This window comes from Anolis carolinensis, chromosome 5, assembly GCF_035594765.1.
Source record: "Anolis carolinensis isolate JA03-04 chromosome 5, rAnoCar3.1.pri, whole genome shotgun sequence".
Taxonomy (NCBI): domain Eukaryota; kingdom Metazoa; phylum Chordata; class Lepidosauria; order Squamata; family Dactyloidae; genus Anolis; species Anolis carolinensis.
The window spans coordinates 140164088-140184065 of NC_085845.1; the positions used below are offsets into that span (position 1 = coordinate 140164088).

Below are 19978 nucleotides of genomic sequence, written 5' to 3' on the forward strand. Positions count from 1 at the left end.
AAGCAACAATATAATCTCTAAAATCAGGACATTACATAAAGAACAACACTCTGAAAATGGGCATTCCACAAAGGAAACACCTGGGCCAGCTAACACCTCCCAACAAAGGATTCCCCCAGGCAGGAAACAACCAGGCTTCCAAACAGCAAGGCTATTCAGTGCTGTTCAGCCTAACCAAGCAAGATTTCCCCATCATAGTACACCCTCAGGGTTTCAAGCCATGAGGCTACTTCGTCTCATTCAGCCTGCCCAAGAAAGGATGCCCCTATGTAGAAAGCAGTCAGTCTTTGAAACAGCGAGGCTATTCAGTGCCATTCAAATTGGCTAAAAAACCATTTCTCTACAACGCAAATACCCAACCTTCCAAGCAGGAAACCTATTCCATTGTATTCCAGCCAGGGCCGTAGCCAGAAAAAAATTTCGGGAGGGGTTTTGAAAATTTCAGGGGGGGTTTAACCCCTAGCACACACCCCTCCCCGCTACAAACCTGTCAATATCTGCTTGAGATAGTGCATGGAGGGACTCTTAATGTTTTGTGTCTCATAGACTTAGCATGGGGATTTGGTTAACCAGTTAAAATTCATGAGTAAACCTGGTTTTTTTTATAACCTGAAAAATTTCGGGGGGGGGGGGGTTGAACCCCTAAACCCCCCCCTCGCTACAGGCCTGATTCCAGCTCACCAAACAACGATTCACGTAAGGAGAAAACACCCAGACTTTAAGACTGCAAGGCTATTCACTGCTATTCCAACTGGTCAACAAATGATTCCCATCAGCCACAGCAACGCGTGGCCGGGCACAGCTAGTTACCTATAAGAAGATAGCTTTTGAAAAGAAGAAGAATAAAACAGACTACGTACTGGATGTACTGTGGTGACAGCAGTTCTATTGCAATGTTAGTATCTGAATGGCTAGATACAAAACTAATGCTATTAATCAAATTTGCTGGAAAATCTGCCAATTAGAATAATTTATAGTAATTTAGAATGGGGATAGAATTATATATTACATGTAATCTTTAAATAGTATACAATATGACCCTCTTTTCAATGCAGGCATGTATTCGGGGGGGAGGGGGGGGGCTTGAGGGGCTTCAGCCCCCCCCCTCCCCCAAATTCTCAGGGTGGTCTGCGAGAAGGCCTTATATTTATTATTTAAACTGTTATGTTTATTCATATCATGATTTGATCACCATGCTCAATATATCCCATATGCATGGGGGTATTGGGATGATACAAAAGGTTTGCTAGGGTAGACTCTCTCCCGCTCAGACTCAGCCCCCCCCCCAAACCAAAATCCCAGCCCCTCCCAAAACAAAATCCTGGCTACGGGCCTGTTTCAATGCATTTGATATTCACAGCTTCACCCCTCCCAAAAACATCAATCTCCCTGGATATTTTTTTGGTCTGTGTGTGTGTGTGTTGTCTTGAAATGTATCCCTTGCAAGTACAGAAGTTGTACTGTATATATATCACTATGTAGATAATAGATGTCCATGTGTTTTGATTTATAACAGAAGCGGAATTAAAACAACAGCAACATATCAAGTGCTGAACAAAAGCTTCACTATTATTTAAATCTTAAAATCCATTTGACGGAAACCTATTAGAAGAAATTAGTCATTAGTCATAGTACGATATTGCAAGAAAGCCAGAGGGTGAATGTGACAGTACGTATTTGTGTACTCAGTATCCCTGTAGTGGATAAATTGTAGGAATGTGGCTAAGATCAGAGATGAGAGTTGTTTGAAGTTGTGGCCTTCAGTGTGCCCTAGTCTTACACAATTAGCTGTTGTGGGCATGGCCACTTAATTTATAAATGTCTCCCAGGCTGCATGAAAATGTTATTAGTCCATACTAAGGACACAGAGAATTCTGCATTGCTTGAGATTGCTCAGTGATAATCTAGCACAATTTTATGGGATTATTTGATAGTACTGATCCTAAAATGCCTCATTTGACTGACTGCTCTTTCTATCAGGTAAGCTATGAACAATGCTATTTTCTTGGTGCTGACTAACCATTGGTTTCTGGTTTTCTGTACAAAGTAATGAGGTAGTTTTTATGTAATGAACATATTTATGTTGTAATGTTTTAATTGTTAGCATCCATATATGTGTGAGCCTACAAAAGAGAAAAAAAATAGCTTAAGCAAGGCTCTGAAAAAGGATGCACAAATATTCCTGTATGTTCTGGATAATGTAATGCATATTAATTGTATTCCTTCCGAAATATTTATTAGCATTGGTAAAAAAGTGTTGATGTGAGAGAAATCATTAATTTATAAGCCAAGGAGGACTGAATTATTTGAAATGCTAAAATTCTTTTATTATAAGGATTGTTCTGTTAATTTAAGGGATGACAATGATATTCACTATTCAGTTAAGCCAATATGCCTGTGTTTAAATCACAGCCCTGTGTATGTATAGATTCTGACTGGAAATATGTCCAGTGGATGATATCAGTTAGAATATATGATCTGAGAGTTAGACGTGCATATCAAAAGCTGAAATATGGTTAAGAGAAATTATACGATGTAGTGGGCTGGTGAAGGAGACATGGGATGGGTTAGTGCTCCGTTTAGCTAATTTCACTGGGTAGCATTGATCCAGTCACATCAGCCTAGCCTATCTCAAGGGATTGTGCGTATAAAAATGTGAATAAGGACCATATATACTGCCTTGAACTCCTTGGAGGAGATACATACTATAAGTAAACAAACCATTCATCACCTTCTTGCCTTTATAGGTTCAGACTCATTTGGAGAACCCAACCAGGTACCATATTCAACAAACTCAGAGACATCAAGTGAAGCAGTACCTTACCCTGGATACAAAGCTGTCTAGCCAGACTTTGTCTCTCTCCCATTCCCATTCAATCCATTCTTCAGGAGCAACACCTATATTAAGGAGTGGGCATATGCCTCCTACCAGCGATATCAGCACTCCTGGAAGCCCAGTGATGAAGTTACTCACTCTTGGAGGAGAACATGAAAATGCGGTATGAAATGTAGTTGTAAGATAAACTAAGACCTTATGAGTGCTGTCTAATAAGATGGAGATGGGGAAAGATTTCCAGATTGTTCAGTATTCAGCTAAACACATATAGCTTAATGATACCTATTGAGGGAGAGTATAAAGTTTCAAATTATTCCACTGTTGTCAACTATAATGGCAACATCACAGTCATCTTCAATTTATATACTTATATATAGACTTTTTGTTGGATGAATGACCTATTTCGGAAAACTTTATTAACTGCAACTCATAGGACCCTCTTGCTTGAAAGAATAAGAGATGAAGTGTTGATATATAACTTAGCTTCTTTGCATAGTACATAATAGTCATATTATGCAAACATTAACATATTTCTGACTGTCACTAGAATCCTTTATTTTCCAATCAATAAGTAATTTCAGGATGTGAAGAAAAATGTCCCAGGTATGTTGGGTCACCTGCAGTTTCAGGCTTATAGTCCGATCTTCCATTGAAAATATCCCTTGCCACTGTCTGAGGTTGTTTTGGTAATAGCACAATGATAAATATTCTTTTGTCTCAGTTTGTATACTAAAAATAATAATTTTGGAAGTATAGAACTGTTTCCCCAATATGAGTTGATTATGCGGATATTTGGTTTTTCAATTCTTGTTGAATTAATTATTTTCCTCCTGCTCTTGCACTATTTTGGTTTCTTGTTTATTGCATTTCCTTGTTCTGGAATTCAACACATGAATGATCCTAGCTGGTCAGGGATCAAATATTAAATGGGATAATAGTATGATATTATGTGACCAACACATTCGGCAGTATGGTATCTACGAGGGCAAAAACGATCAATTGATATTAAGGAAAATATTTTCTGGATTAATCGTGTAATTTCAGCTAATCAGAGATCATTAATGAATGAGATAAAAAAACACTATACTACCAAATAACTCACCTATATCTTAACATGAAAATCATTGACTGAGAGAAGGATCAACAAAATACAATTTTAATGTTTTTGTAATCATTCCACAAAATCACCAGAAAAAGTAGACATTCATGAAAATATTTCCTCAAATCAGCAAGTTGATTTAAAAAACACATTTTCAAGTATCCAGTTTTTTTTCAAAGAATTTACAGTTCCTATATAATCCTGCATACCAGTAGTTTCCACTTGTATTTAAGAAAGGAAATGCATTGCAATTTTGATGTGAATGCTGAAAAAAATGGTTGGTTCATTCTGCCATCACAGACCTTGTTATTTGAACTCAGTGGGACGGGGATTTATTTCTAAGTGGATACATACAGGATTAAACAGTGAGCTCCTCTTTTAACCGTACACCAATAATTCTTGTTTTATTAGATGGAAGACGTTATTGATGACATAATCAACATGGAATCAAATTTTAATGATGAAGGGATAAGTTGCTCTGAAGCACCATTGCTTATGCAAAGAACTGTAAGTAACTTTGACATTGCCTTCTATAAATGAAACAGAATTCAATTGAGAATGAAAATTATTATGAACTTTTCCTTCCTATTTTCTACTGCTGATTTGGTGGTTGATGGTATGGGTGATAGAAAAATGACGCCATTTCAAAGTTGTAAACAAACAGCCCTGAAATTTTGAATACTACAACACACAACTTTTGCACTATTAGAGATTGTAATATTGCTAGCAATTAGTAGGTCAATAGTTTTTGCTACTCAGGGAGGTTCAGAAAACTCACATTGAACTCTTGTTAGCAGAGTGACTCAAATCTACATTAATGTTGGTGGTCCAGAATCTCTTTTGTTTTTCCTTGTGTGGATAGTGGGACAGATTTATGCCCAAGAATCTAAATCATTTAATAGAACCTGACAAAATAATAAATACCTTACAATCCTTATAATCAGATTATCAGATTTGCAATAAGCATTGAAAAATGTTGGAAAGTCAGATATAATAGGTTTTGTGTATACACTTGACAGTACTTGTTTTTGAAGTTCACTTTTGACAAATATTTAAATGACGGAGTACCTATTGGAATACCTTTAAGTTTGAACATTAATTTATTACTGTATTATTAGCACTCCCCCCCCCCCACATGGGCACTGAAAGGGATTCACTAAATGCATGCACGAATGAACAAATGGATGATTAAATAAATATATAAATAAAATGTGCTGAAGGTTTTTTTTAATACTTTATCTAATGTTTGCAGGTGCAATTTCTAGTCAGTAATTCCATGATCATCAAAGTTCAGTACATCTTTACAGGAAAAAAGACCCAACTAAATATTAACAACCTTTTGCTTATCTATGGTAACTGAAAAGTCCTGCATTAAGGCAAAGTCTTTGTCAAACACATTTTACGCTAAGCTACACTTGAAGTTCAAAGAAATCTCAAAGGTCATTGTTCACTATTGCATTAATAGATTCTGTTTTTCAAAAGAGACAAAACCAAAAAGGCAAACACTATTAAAAGTACACCCATTTAAAAAGTGTTTGCTACAAATGTTCTATAATCTGTACAATGTATTGAATTCAGTGGGCTTAAGTCCAGAAATGTGTACAAATGGCAACCAAAATCAGTATAAGGCAGGGCTGAAACTGGCTGTAAATATATTGGATTTCATTCTTTCTCAACCTGTGCCAGCCTGGCCAGTGGTAAATAACAATGATACTTTATTGTTCTTAAAGAGCTAAGTGGCCTCGAGTTCCTTAAATTAATATTAAATGGAGAACAAACATAAACTACCTAAGATTGCGGTACCTCTATATGTAAAAGGTAAAGGTAAACGTTTTCCCCTGACATTAAATCTAGTTGTGCCTGACTCTGGGGGTTGGTGCTCATCTCCATTTCTAAGTCAAAGAGCTAGCATTGTCCATAGTCACCTCCAAGGTCATACGGCCAGCATGATTACATGGAGTGCCATTACCTTCCCACCGAAGCAGTACATATTAATCTACTCACATTTGCATGTTTTCAAACTGCTAGGTTGGCAGAAGCTGGGGCTAACAGCGGGAGCTCCCCCTGCTCCCCGGATTCGCATCACTGACCTTTTGGTCAGCAAGTTCAGCAGCTCAGCAGTTTAACCCACTACACCATCAGGGACTCCTGCCCCTACATGTAAGCAAGGTTAAAATCAGTAGCATATGCTATCAGGTCCCATCTACACTGCCATATATTGTAGTTTCAGAATTCAGTTGAAGTGCATTGAACATATGGCAGCGTAGACTTATATAATCCAGTTCAATGCAGTTCAACTGCATTCTGATACTGCATTATATGGCAGTACAGATGGGACCCCAGTTTAGGATGTCCAGTCAAGGCAAACTGCATAAGAAGGGGAACTGTATACAGAATGTAGTATTCACTAGTGAGGATCCTATATGTTTGACATGTGTTGGATTTTCTCCAAAAGACTGGTTGTGATTGATGCAACATATTGTTCTTTGAAAGTAGGGTGGCATACACTCCAACTTTTCAAATTTGGCAAGGATAGCCCCGATTAATCCTCTGTCATCCCACTTTTTCAGCCGTTTTTAAAACATCTTGGTTTGTTTTTCCTCTCCCTGCTTTCCTTACTTGTTCTCAGTTTAATTCCATCACTACAAATTGATTTCAAAATGCAAATGTAATTTTTACTTGACTCAATGAGGACAAGGGAAATGAGGGATAAAATCTTGCCTTTACCAGTGGCTCAAGCTAAAAGAAAAATGTTCTGCTTGCAAACAGTTTGCGAAGGTTTTTTCAAAGGTATCTATCTTTTGTTTTTATTCAGCATGAGTTATATGCATTAGAATAATATATTTAAACATACCAGTATACTCTTTAAGATGGGGATAGGTTACATGTGGCCTTTGGGACCCCTGACTCAGTCAATGGACCTCTTCACATGTACAGTAGAGTCTCACTTATCCAAGACTCTTATCCAAGGTTCTGGACTATCCAAGGCATTTTTGTAGTCAATGTTTTCAATATATCATGATATTTTGGTGCTAAATTTGTACACTAATTACAACATAACATTACTACACATTGAACTACTTTTTCTGTCAAATTTGTTGTATAACATGATGTTTTTGTGCTTAATTTGTAAAATCATAACCTAATTTGATGTTTAATAGGCTTTTCCTTAGTCCCTCCTTATTATCCAAGTTATTCGCTTATCCAAGGTTCTGCCGGCCCGTTTAGCTTGGATAAGTGAGACTATACTGTACTTTCTAAAATCCAGTTGATGTTAACCAAGCAGTATGCCTTCCCAGTCCATGATATTAGGTGGTAGTTAAGTAAATGAACTACTCATGAATCAAAATTGGTGAACTATTATTCATGTATTCTAATTTGTCTTAAACACCCCTTTTGTTTGAGGATTATTCAATACCATTCGTAGATGTACCTGGAGACTGTACATTACATCTCTGTCTTTGGGTTGGTCCATTTCCTGAGCTTCTCTGTAAACGGCATCTGAAGAGACTAGTGAATATATACAGTTGAAGTATTTTCCATGGTAATTTAGAAGGAACTGACGGAAGGTTGTTCCTTTCCTTCCTGTTGAGCTTTCTGTCTTTGAAAGCCCGGTGAAAGCTGTGAAGGGAAACATTCCTTGCTAAAGTGTTCAGGTTTTATTCTGGAGCTGCCAGTCACTTATAAATAGAAAAGTGATGGGACTAACCAATTCACTCCGTATACTTAAAAAAGACAGTTACAGTAGATAGAGAAAAGAGGGATGGAGTTTGTTAATCTTTCAGAAGAAGAGAATGCATTTTTATAAAATATTCCACCCATTTGCTATGAAGTGTTAATTTACCATAATGTTGCACCGTATCTCTCAAATAAATAACCACCTGTTTGAGAGTTATGGTGTAACATGTCAATATATTGCCACGGTTCCAGTACTGCCCTGTTAAAATCTTGTTTTTATGAACAACTTTGGAAATCACAATTTTCTTAATGCACACTGCTGCCTCAGAGCAACTCTCAGAGTTTGGAACTATTGAGTGGGCGACCACTACCTCCTGCCAGCAAAACCCAATGACAACATACACACAGTGTTGGGATAACAAAAGGCCACAACTTGTTTATTGATTACAGAAGAGGAACAGGGCTGACCTCTGTGCATGTGTTACCACGACAAGGGATGCTGCTGGCACAATACCGGGACACCTTTTCCGCTGCACACATGGTAAACCACTGGACACTCCCCTCTTCCATTGGGAGCGGAGAGTAAGCAAGCCAGAGCCAGGGCCCATGCCGCACGGACACCTGTAAGTTGTGACAAAGGAACAGCACTCAAATGAAACTATCAAACAGATAAACAAACACATATGAAGGGTGGGTGGGATGGGACATATGATAAAGGCATGTTGCCCGTGAGTGGCCTAGGGTAGCCTTAAATAGGTTGCCAGTGGATTGAGCAGTCCCAGCCAATCAGGGGGCGAGATGGTGCTTGTTACTGATTGGCTGGCCGGCTAAGAAGCCAGAAGCCTTACCACCAAGCAAGGGGGCTTCTGAGAATGAGAAGCCCCCCGTAATGGCAGGGCTAGAGGACCCGCCCGATAAGTCTCCGCCCTGAAGGTTAGGCAGCACTTTTTTTTTTTTACTAAAACTTTCAGCTTCTCCCCTCAAGTTTAGCTAGAAAACATGCAGGCTAAGAGATTTGGAGAGTTGTAACAGAAAAAGGTAACTTTCCAAGCATTGTTCTATCACAGCCTGTTTGTTGGGGTGTGTGGGTTAAAATAGTTGACCTTTTCAAACATGTAGACAAGAAGGCAGTTCTTCTTGGAAGGATTTTTGACTTGTTGTACACCACATCAAGGAATTAACAAATACCCAAAGCCATTAAAATCCACCTGTCTGAACAGGCATTCTAAAGGGTCAGTTTATGGGTAGGTGTTTTTTTTATTTATGTGGGGCTAGACTGGCAGATGTGGTCTGCTGGAAATGATACAAGCAACCTAACACTGAGTTGTCAAAGGCTTTCATGGCTGGGATCACAGGGCTGTTGTATGTTTTACAGGCTGTATGGCCATGTTCCAGAAGTATTCTCGCCTGATGTTTCACCCACATCTATGGCAGGCACCCTCAGAGGTTGTGAGGTATGGAGAAACTAAGCAAAGAATCAGAACAGTAAATAGAAAGCGACACTCTGAAAACAGAGGAGTTCCAGACATGAATCAACCAGGGGCAGCTAACGACTCTAAACAAAGAATGCCCCCAGGCAGGAAGAAGCCAGGAGATGAAGCTATTCAATGCTAATTTAGGTGATTAACTACAACATTCACACTGGCCTCCAATTTACAAGAGTTCTTCTCTCACCCTGGACTTTCCACAGATATATATAAACCTTCCTTGCTTAGTTTCTCCATACCTCACAACCTCTGAGGATGCCTGCCAGAGATGTGAGGAGAGAATACTTCTGGAACATGGCCATACAGCCCGGAAAACATACAACAACCTAACATTGAGATTTATTTACAGTATTTATATTCCGCCCTTCTCACCCCGAAGGGGACTCACACATTGTATACATATAAGGCAAACATTCAATGCCATAACATAGAACAGAGACAGAGACAGACGCAGGCATGGGCTGGCCTCGAACTCATGACCTCTTGGTCAGAGTGATTTGTTGCAGCTGGCTGCTAACCAGCCTGTGCCACAGCCCGGCCTGTGATATCCTACAAGTTTGTGCACCACATCCTGGGTTGTGCATAAAGAAACAAACCACCTGGATGTTATAAAGAAGTTGCTGACCTTTTTACCATCAAACTCTCCACCCCAAAAAATCTGGTAATATTCCATGTAGCTTCAATAGTAAGGTCTTATAAGTTCTGTTAGTCAGAGATTTCCTGTCTTATCCATCTGCTTACTGTGTCATCAGTCTCAGTAGGTTTGCTTTCTTGGTTTTATTCTGAAGATAAAAGATGCCATAGATGAAGAGTTAAGTTATTGAAGAGTGAGTAAACAAGTAAGGTTTCTTCAAGGTCATTGGGAAGCACTCACAGCTAGTGATTAGACATTAGGCTTGAGCAAATTTTTCGTTAGTTCGTTAAATTCGTTAAAAATTCGTTTTGAAAGTACTTTTGAATTGATATTTGAAACATCTGCTCACTGCCTTACAAATATTACGAATTTGAATAAAAAAGTACCTTTTTTCATTTGTTTCTGATGTCTTTGGATGTAGCTGTAGCCCCTCTGAAAGGAGAAGCCATGTTGGCATGCCTCTCAGCCAATCAGAGCGGAAGAGAGAGGGAGGGAGAGGCATGGCCATCGATCTGCTAGCATTTTAAAAAAATGTTGCTTCAAAAATCCCCAAAAATCAGTGGATGGGTCAAACATTATGAAACTTGATAGGCAAAGAGTGCTTAATTTTTGCTTCCATTCTGGCAAATTTCATCACAATAGCTTTCAAAATGCAGGAGAACGAAGCCTCTGAATTTTGACCATTTATAAAAGCATTGGGCTGAAGCAAACGTTTTTCCAATAGTACTATGCCCACTTTAAAACTACAATTCCCAGGTGTTCCAGGCCCTCTCTCCTCTTAACATTCCCCACCCCCTTTTGTCCTCACTTAGAATCATAGAGTAATTGAACAGTAGAGTTGGAAGAGACCTCATGGGCCATCCAGCCCAACCCCTTCTGCCAGGCAGGAAGACACCATCCAATCCCTCCCAACAGATGGCCATCCAGCCTCTGCTTAAAAGCCTCCAAAGAAGGAGCCTCCACCACAGCCCGGGGGAGAGAGTTCCACAGCTGAACAGCTCACAGTGAGGAAGTTCTTCCTAATGTTCAGGTGAAATCTCCTTTCCTGTAGTTTGAAGCCATTGTTCCGTGTCCTAGTCTGCAGGGCAGCAGAAAACAAGCTTCCTCCCTACTCTCTATGACTTCCCCTCACATATTTATACATCATGTCTCCTCTCAGCCTTCTTTTCTGCAGGCTAAACATGCCCAGTTCTTCAAGCCGCTCCTCATAGGGCTTGTTCTCCAGACCCTAGATCATTTTAGTTGCCCTCCTCTGACCATCTTGACCAAATTTTCATACAGTATGTGAATTCTTGGAAGGTATGAGAAGTTTAGAGAGAAGGAGGGAGGGAGAGGTTTGAATTTTGGACTCCAATTGTGGCTTGATTCCCCACTCAGCCACCCACTTGGGCAAGTCACACACTCTCAGCCTAGAAAAGCCAATGAAACAGGAAATAGCACTTTCAAACCAGGAACTGATTTCCTTATTCAGAGGCTGATGGCCATCTGTCAGGAATGATTTGATGGTGTACTATGATTTCTGTTCCTGGGTGATAAATGTCATTTCCTAATTGGTTCTGTCATAGAAACATGGCAAAATCTATGACACTGCCTGAACTTTGTGCAAGCGACATGGATGGAACATACTATGGTTTGGTCCACCAATTTAACAAAGTTTCAGCCACAAAAACAAAGTTTCTGAAGTAGAAAAATGACTTTCACAGTAAAGACAACCCAATGAAACAGGAAATAAGACTTTCAAACCAGGAACAGATTTCTGCAATTATTAAAAAATGGTTTATTATAAAAACTATGAAAATTCGCCAAAAATCAGAGGATAAGGGAAACGTTCCAAATTTTGGTGAGCTATCAGTGTTAAATGTGTTCTACCACTGTACCAAGTTTGAAGAAGATAGCTCAAAAAATGAGGGCGGGAGAGTCCTGTAAAGTCTCCCCTCGTGCTGTTTTTTTTGCTACTGCGCATGCACGTCCGCCATTAACGAATTACTTTTGAAACTAACGAATTTTTGTTAAATTTTGAAATTTTTTGGGGGGGGCAAAATTCGGAAATGACATCAGAAACGAAACGCTAGCGCCCCCTACTTTTGAAACGAGTTTAGAATCAATTTTCTCATGGATCGCTCAAGCCTATTAGACATAGTCTCTCATCCTTTCTGTTTGTCAGCATTTTTTATATGCTAGGTCGATTTGCAAGGTACATGAGAAACAGCACATTTTTTATTTAGAAGAGGAAATACTTTTGGATAGCTCTGATTTCATTGCAGAAGTAGCTGCATGAGTGACAATAGATTGGTTTGTATTAAAAAGGCGAAAGTCAATGCAGATTTTCTTGTTCATCTGCAAGCTTCAAAGATTAAACCAATCTATGTTGGCTAGTTATACTGAATAAACCAAAAAATAAATGATAAGAAAAATGAAACAAACATAGAACAAATTGTATTTTAGTTAATGTACGAAATGAATGAGAATATGCTTTTAATTTCAGCCATCCACTTGAAAGTTGAAAATAGCTCAAGTCTTAAACTTTATTAAGTCAACCTCAATTATGGCTGCACTTAAAAATGAATCAATACGGTTGAGGTTTAAATTGAAGAATGCTAATATGCTTTCTTTGCTCCTGGGCAGTTGTCACCTTACCAAGTGCTCTGTCATCAAATACGCAGAATATTTTCTACCTTTTTAATAATGGGGAAAATTTGGACTTTGAGGTCGTGTATTTGATTTTGTGCTACATTTGATTTAGACTGCAGTGAGTATTTGAATCTATTGGATCTGAAGCCACATAAAAAGAAGTTCTTGCTGAATACTCAACAGTATTCAGTCTGCCTCAGTAAAGTAGGGCTGAGAATCATAAGTTCATGAACACCTCAGTTCATGAACTCCTTTATTTTGGCAATATATAAACATGAATGCTATGTTTGCTATAATGCTGTGAAATAGTTTATATAATGCTGTAAAATAGTTTATATATGTGCCTTGGTGATTATACGTTTGCTACTTCGTTCCTTTATATACTGTGTGTAACAGGACAACCTTTCTCTACACTATATATAGGTTTCTGAGAATCATAAGGCCCTTCAGATGTTGTCACACTGCATGTTCCAGTAGCTATAGCCAGCATAGCCAATGGGGAAGAATTCTGGGAACTGTAGTTTGACATATAGATAAATTGCTTCCAGGTATTGGCATGGACTGTGGTATAGGCCCGGGCTGTGGCGCAGGCGGGAGAGCAAGCCAGTGCAATTAACTGCAATGATTCACTCTGACCAGGAGGTCATGAGTTCGAGCCCCGCTCGGAGCCTATGTTTGTTTGTCTTTGTTCTATGTTAAAAGGCATTGAATGTTTGCCTATATGTTTAATGTGATCCGCCCTGAGTCCCCTTCGGGGTGAGAAGGGTGGAATATAAATGCTGTAAATAAATGGATGAATCTGATTTTGCTGCCAGCCTCACTGTTCACCAAAATAAATGAAGCAATTGAGGTTATTCCATGAAGTTTGCTGGGGGAACATGGTCCAGTCATTTGTCTATAGCTTAATCTACTTCATAGATTTAGGTTGCGATATAAAAATAAGGTGTAATCAAGTCTATCATTAAACTCTGCAGAAAAAATGGGATGATGTGGATGATGAAAAGTGCTATATAATAAGGGCATTGTTATTAGCATAATTTTTACCATCTCTGTGTATTTTAATTTAATTGGTACATAAATGAACAAGCCAAGATTCACATGAAGAGAAGTACTACATTTAGTTCAAATGAATATTAAAATATTAAAATAGTTCTCTTTTGTAAAAAAAAGATTTTTTAAAAAAGATCAACCTCATAAATGCTCAGTTACATTCTGCTTTCCTGTAGAACTTGCATGATACGTTCCATTGTATTGTCCTGGCAATCATTTGCTGTGTTAATCATTTAGTGTAGTTCTCAGCATTAAGCACAATGATTTATCCTTTGTAAGGCGGAAGAGTGAGTTAACTGTAGATCTGTGATCACTGACACCGAAGACCACAAAATACACTGAATGGAAAGGTATAACCTCTATATATACTTGTTTGCATTTATATTTACATTAGTATATTTGGATCTCCAGTAGTTTGAAGTATTTGGCAGACAGTGTCTGTGAAGAACATTTTTATTTATGTGTTCAATGGAGACTTGCTTGTTTCCATTAGTGAGCCATGATCTGTTTTGAGGAATGTAAAGGAACTGCCTTCCCTTGATCCCCAAAGCAAAGTTACTTTTGACCCTTAAAGCAAGAGAATAGTGGACACTCGATGTGTAACACAGATCTAGATTTGGTTGTCTTTTTATTTTTTAAAATACAGATATTAATTTAATCTATGTCATCTGAATCTCCTGGGAAAATTAGGCTCCAACTCAGAGAAAAAGATGGTGTTGCTCTAATTGTGCTACAACAGATGTGGAATCTGCTACTCCCTCTACTTTATTGTTTACTACTTTAGAAGACACGATGCTGGAGCTCATTTAATTCTGAGATATAATCCTAATTTGGTAGAATAAGATACATGGTTGGAGTAGAGAGTGGAAATAGCAGTGAGATCAAAGGAAATAAAATGCAAAAGTACAGTGAAAAACCTGTCTAGAAACAATTTTGTTTACAGAGATCATTCACAAACATGTTTAGCAATGCCAGTTTTTCTCTTCCCCAATCTGCATTATTAATGGTCTTTGTAACTATTTGATTTTGATATAATTGTCTGTCTTTTTGTTTGTGTATACAGATTGAGTATCCCTTATTCCAAAATGCTTAGGATCAGAAATGTTTTGGATTTTGTTTTTGTTTTTTTAAAATTTTGGGTTACCGATATTTATATTACTATCCCATAATGAAATATATTGGAGATGGCACCCAAATATAAAGACAAAATTCATTTATGTTTCATATATACCTCATACGCACAGCTCAATGGTAATTCTGTACGTAACATTTTAAATAATTTGTGCACAAAAAAAGGTTTGAAAAACCATTGAAAAACAAGGGCCTTTGGCACCCACACGGGCAATTTCGGGATTTTGTAGTATTTTGGATTTAGGAATTCGAGATGAAAGATGCTCAACCTGTATAGACTTGACAGTTTAGGAATATACTTCATGTTTTTGATACAATAGACTGCAAAAGTGAACACCATAAGAAATGTATTAACCTCTAAGGTGCTAGGAGTTTTTGATATTTAAACTGCGATTTGGCATATATTGAGTTGCAGCATTTTCTGTACAACTGTTATGTAATAAATACATGGGAAGAGAAGTATGGCCTAGGATCCAATGGATTAATTTGACTTAAGGAAGTACTTACATCTGAAGAGCCAGAGGGAAGGTAATAATCTGTCCTACTTGCAACCTCCGTAGGCCTTTAAAATTACTCTGGACCTTCAGTATTGAATATTTTATTTATTCCAAGATTCTAAGAGTAATAATGCCAGTTACATCCATTTTAGTTGTGCCAAAACCAAGGGTAGAAAAGTCAAAAGAGAAGAAAGTACTGTAGTTCTGTGTGCAGAAAGAAAATTAAGGGTTACAAGTTGTGTATCCCTTATCCAAAATACTTGGGACCAGAACTGTTTTGTAAATGTTCAGATTATAGAATATCTGCATATACGCACATACTGAGATATCTTGGAGATGGGACTCGTCTAAAGATAAAATTCATTTATGTTTCATACACACCTTATAAAGATAGCTTTAATTCACAATATTTTTAATAATGTTGTGCATGAAACAAAGTCTGTGTACACTGAACCATCAAAAAGTGAAGATATCACTATCTCAGCCACCTATGTGGACAATTTTAGAATTATGATAAGGGATGTGCAACATGTATTTGGCATGTCATTGTTTTCTATGAATGAAATATATATGTCAAAGTAAAAACGAATAATAAAATAAATAAATAAAATTACTCTGGAATCTTGGAAAACCTTTTGGGAGGCTATTGGGTGGTGCAGTAGTCAAGCAAGTCTTCATGCTTTCATTTTAGTTTGCTTTTAGTGTCTAACAGGTTTTTGTGCCTATGTTATGTGTAAAATTGAAAAGATTATGTTGTATTATACAGTGGCGTGCATACTTATGCTCCTCTTGTAGGTAACTGAATGGACGCTTAGACATCAGGGATGGGACTGGTACATATGGTCATTCACCCCTTTTTACAACATGGAGGGGAATGAATGAATTAATGAATGAAACTATAGTGTCTACTTCCAACTTTTCTTTGAGCCACAAATGATGCCAAACACCCTCTTTTTTATCTGCATCAACAAATGTCTTATTATATTCTTGACTTGTATACAATATACTTTTTAATGCAACAATTTCCTCTTCCACCCTGACTAAAATAATAGAATTTGTCTGTAAAAGGATTTCTAGGCTATTCTTATTTGTCTCAGAGGACATTATGTGAACCATCTAAATGTCTAAAAAGAACATCAATCTTCTGTACTGTTAGGGATTTTGTGTCTCCTTTCAGTTCTTCCAGATACCAAGCAAGAGAAGTTTCCAATATGCATGTAAATTGAATTATGATCATTCAATTAAGGAATTATTTTTGAGAAGAAAAATATGATAACAAGAAAATGTTTTGTCTGACCACTTAGGAAGAAAATCAAGTTGATTATGTGGGAAATATGCTTCATTTTCAAATCCTAAATATTAAGTATAGCTTGTTCTTGAGTAATACTGGACTAAATTCTGAACATGATTTATAATCTATCTGCATTAATAAAAAAATGAAAATGTTCTGAATCTGACTGGACCTAAAACCATACGAGGTTTCCAAATGGATCTAGATTCTCAGAATTTAGATAGCGATCATTGTTACAATGTAGTTGTAGCCAGTTTCCATTATCATGAATAGTTGAACAAAATTCCCAGTTGCCATTGTGATTAGAAAACAATTTGACAGAAAGAACACAAGACTAGGAGGTAATATGAAACATATGTACATTATTTGAGGTGGACAACATATTGTTTACATACTTGGAAATGATCCATGCCCAGTCTCACACCCTTTCCATTTTACCCAAGAACAATGACTAAAATGTGACTGCAGGACAAGGGATGGTTGATAAGGTATCTATGACATCTGTCAGCCAACTATAGGATATATGTAGCAAGTTCAAAATTCTGGATGGATTTCGAAATATTGTTGTGTTATGGAGTCTATGTATGTGGAAAGAGAAATTTCAGGTATTAAAACTGTTGTTATGTCTAGAATTTCTTTATGAGCCATGTTTTCATATTGTGTTGGATTATATAAATCCAAGGACACTGTACATTCAGAGATTATTTAGAAAACCCAGAGTAATATCTACAAAATGCACGCAGCTGTTTGGAGATTTTACATATTACACATTAGAAATGAATGAACCAGTTCAGGGCCTGTTACAAAATCTAGGCATGCATAGCAGACGTAGAACAAATTTTCTAATTTATCCCTGTGCCCTTGTAAGGCAATTGCCCACAGCATAGTCTCCAGTGCTCTGTCCAGTCTCGTTTTCAGGTGTTTTGCATTGCCAAGTCTCTTCCTTTGAATGCTGTATGAAGCATAAACAATTTGAGAAATGCATTTTAAGTTCAGGGATATAGTTAAGAATCCACTTGGGTCCCAGGTAAGATCAGCAAGGTTATTTTCCCTTTCAACTTAACTCATATTTGAAGTGTAGTTGCAGTAATCCTGTTATTGGAAAATATGCTATGGCATTAATTCAAAACCAGACATTGGGGGACATAACCAGGCATCATTCTGCATATAAAACTCACATCAGCCTCACTCAAGTTTCTGCATGTGGAACAATGGCAGTCTTTGACCCTTAACATTTAATTTTATTTTATACAAGATAAGGGTGAAGTCTGCCTTTAGATGCATATTTGTAGCTCCCGCTGCGATTAAGGCATGAATACGCATCTGAAAAGGAATTTTGTTCTTAAGTATCTACATATGCTTTTCACTTTACAGATCATGAATTTATTCTGCTTCTTTCACACCACCTTTCTTTTTTCTCTCTCCCTTTTCCTTGAAGCTTTCAAGTAGCATTCTGGACATATACAACAGTGACCAAGGAATGCCAGCTGCTAATATGGGTCTTGCTAATACTTCCTGCTCATCTAGTTTGCCAGTTAAAAGAGAACTCCCAGGTAATCTACTTCTGAGATGTCGGCACAATTTTTAAAATTTTGAAAATAACAGTATTTCTCTTTGGAAATGGCTATTTGTGATGTAAGGATGAACACCGGCTACCCTTTCACATACACACAAAGTCCCTTTTGCACGCCTTGCCTTGTAGAGGGGAATTCTGGGGGAAATCCAGCCAGTGCACCAGTGGCAAAGGTGAATATATCTGCTCTGAGTTTCATCCGACCAGTTCTCCCCATTTCCAGAAACACACACATACAGAATCTAGTCAAGAGAGTAGGGAAGCTGGAGCCATTAAAAAATGAACCCTTCTTTGAGCATATGTGTGAGCTATTGGAGGAGTAGTGGTATAGAAAATAAAAAAATGACTAGATAATAGAATAAGACATAAAATATAAAAATCTTACTTTGTCACTGTCTCTCCCCATCCACACATATATAAATATTCTATGTGCCCTAATGTGGAAAAGATGGATATGTTTTGACATATGTACTGTTGCTACTTAAAGAAGTGTTGTAGTAGAGTTTCTTATCTTAGAAATGAGCCATCCTTCCTTTTGCTTCTGCAAAGTTATGGACCAAATTATCAAAGTCTATGCTGTTCTATAGAATTTGTCAATACTAAAGTTTCTGTGATCATGAAAACCAGAGCTCAGTTGCCATGTTTCTCCATATATCTTCCAGTATTAACTTCTATATGTTATTGATTTCTTTATTTTATTAGGTTAATTTATAGCCTGTTTTACTTCTTCCTGTCTTTTCCACCAATGAAATCAAGGTGGTGTAGACAGTTCTACTCTACTTTATCCCCAAAATAATCTTATCAGATAGATCAGGTTGAGAGTGTATGAGAGAACTAAGATTAACATGTGAACTGCTGTGAAGACTATAACCTAGATCTTCCAACTCATAATCCCTAAACAAACTGATATGCCTTGATCTCCCATACAATGCATAATGAGTTGTGGTTAATACAAACCAAGACAAACATTCCAATATACTCCAACTTTAGAAATCAACTTCTGATAAAGGCTCATCCAAGCCCTTTTGCCTCATGAGGTGGAAGATAAGATGATTCCCCCTTTCTATTACCAAGCAACCAATAAAGAAAACAAATGGAAAATAATAAATCAGGAATCAGACAATCAACATCTATGGGAGGTGAAAAGAGAGAATTTTAGAATGTCAGGGTTATGGTGAACAAAGACAAAAGGGAGGTAGCTGTGAGGTGGGCTTCAAAGAGTTACTATAGGTAGCAGACCCGGGTGTCAATAAAAAAAGGTAAGTAAGCTGTAGGTAGAATGTAGCAACAAATAATGAGATAATACAGGGTCTGTAGTGGGATTGTTCAGTGCCTTTCTATCATACCTAAAGTTGTTAAAAAGTCCATTATACTGGATAAGCGAGGTCCAGAATGGTGTTGTAATTTGAGCATTGGTCTACAGCTTTGGAGACCAGATTTTTATTTGCCATTCAGCCATGGAAAGCCACTGGATGAATCATAACACACTCTCAGCTCCAGAAAATGTGTCAGAAACAACTTGAAGGCACATCACAACAGCAATAATTGAATAATTACTGCCAGTTTCCATTTTTGATTTTTTTTTTTTGGACAAACTGGTTGCCACCCGGCCCCAAGGGTTTCTGGATGAGACCGATTATCTGGATCCGTTTCGATTTTGTTTTTGGTCTAAGAGAAAGAGACAACTTTAGGGCCTTCCACACTGCCCTTTATCCCAGGATCTGATCCCAGATTACTTTCTCTCTTCCTTGCAGGATCGTTGGTAGGATGAAGGTGGGGGGTGGGGAGGAGAACCATGTACATTACTTTCAGTTCATTGGAGAAAAACACAGCATATAATATCTGGCTAATAATGAATGATGATACAATTAAGTTGGGTTAATTTCATATGTAGTTTGCCATGTACATGTAGACTAGAGATGAAAAAATGCTGTCAGTCTATTCTCAGTCCCCTATGAAAATCATTTTGATTTTGAAGAGAAAGTCAGGAGAGAAAACAAGTAAATATTTTACATCTTATTGTTTTTCAGATATGTCCCCAAATGTATAATTTTCTCACTTGACTTTTCAG

At 37.6% G+C, this 19978-nt stretch overlaps 1 protein-coding gene across 2 annotated transcripts in view; it reads left to right on the forward strand.

Moving 5' to 3' along the window:
* Positions 1 to 1724: 1724 nt before the first annotated feature.
* tfec (transcription factor EC) overlaps positions 1725 to 19978 on the forward strand; it is a 34291-nt gene continuing 16037 nt past the window's right edge. Inside the window, exons 1-4 of one of the 2 annotated variants that reach the window (XM_008111162.3) lie at positions 1725 to 1980; positions 2748 to 2999; positions 4347 to 4442; positions 17773 to 17887. In XM_008111162.3, the coding sequence (XP_008109369.2) occupies positions 1918 to 1980; positions 2748 to 2999; positions 4347 to 4442; positions 17773 to 17887 (526 nt within the window). In that variant the 5' untranslated portion in view covers positions 1725 to 1917. The remainder of the gene's footprint in view (positions 1981 to 2747; positions 3000 to 4346; positions 4443 to 17772; positions 17888 to 19978) is intronic. The other variant, XM_062982408.1, reaches the window with a different exon arrangement.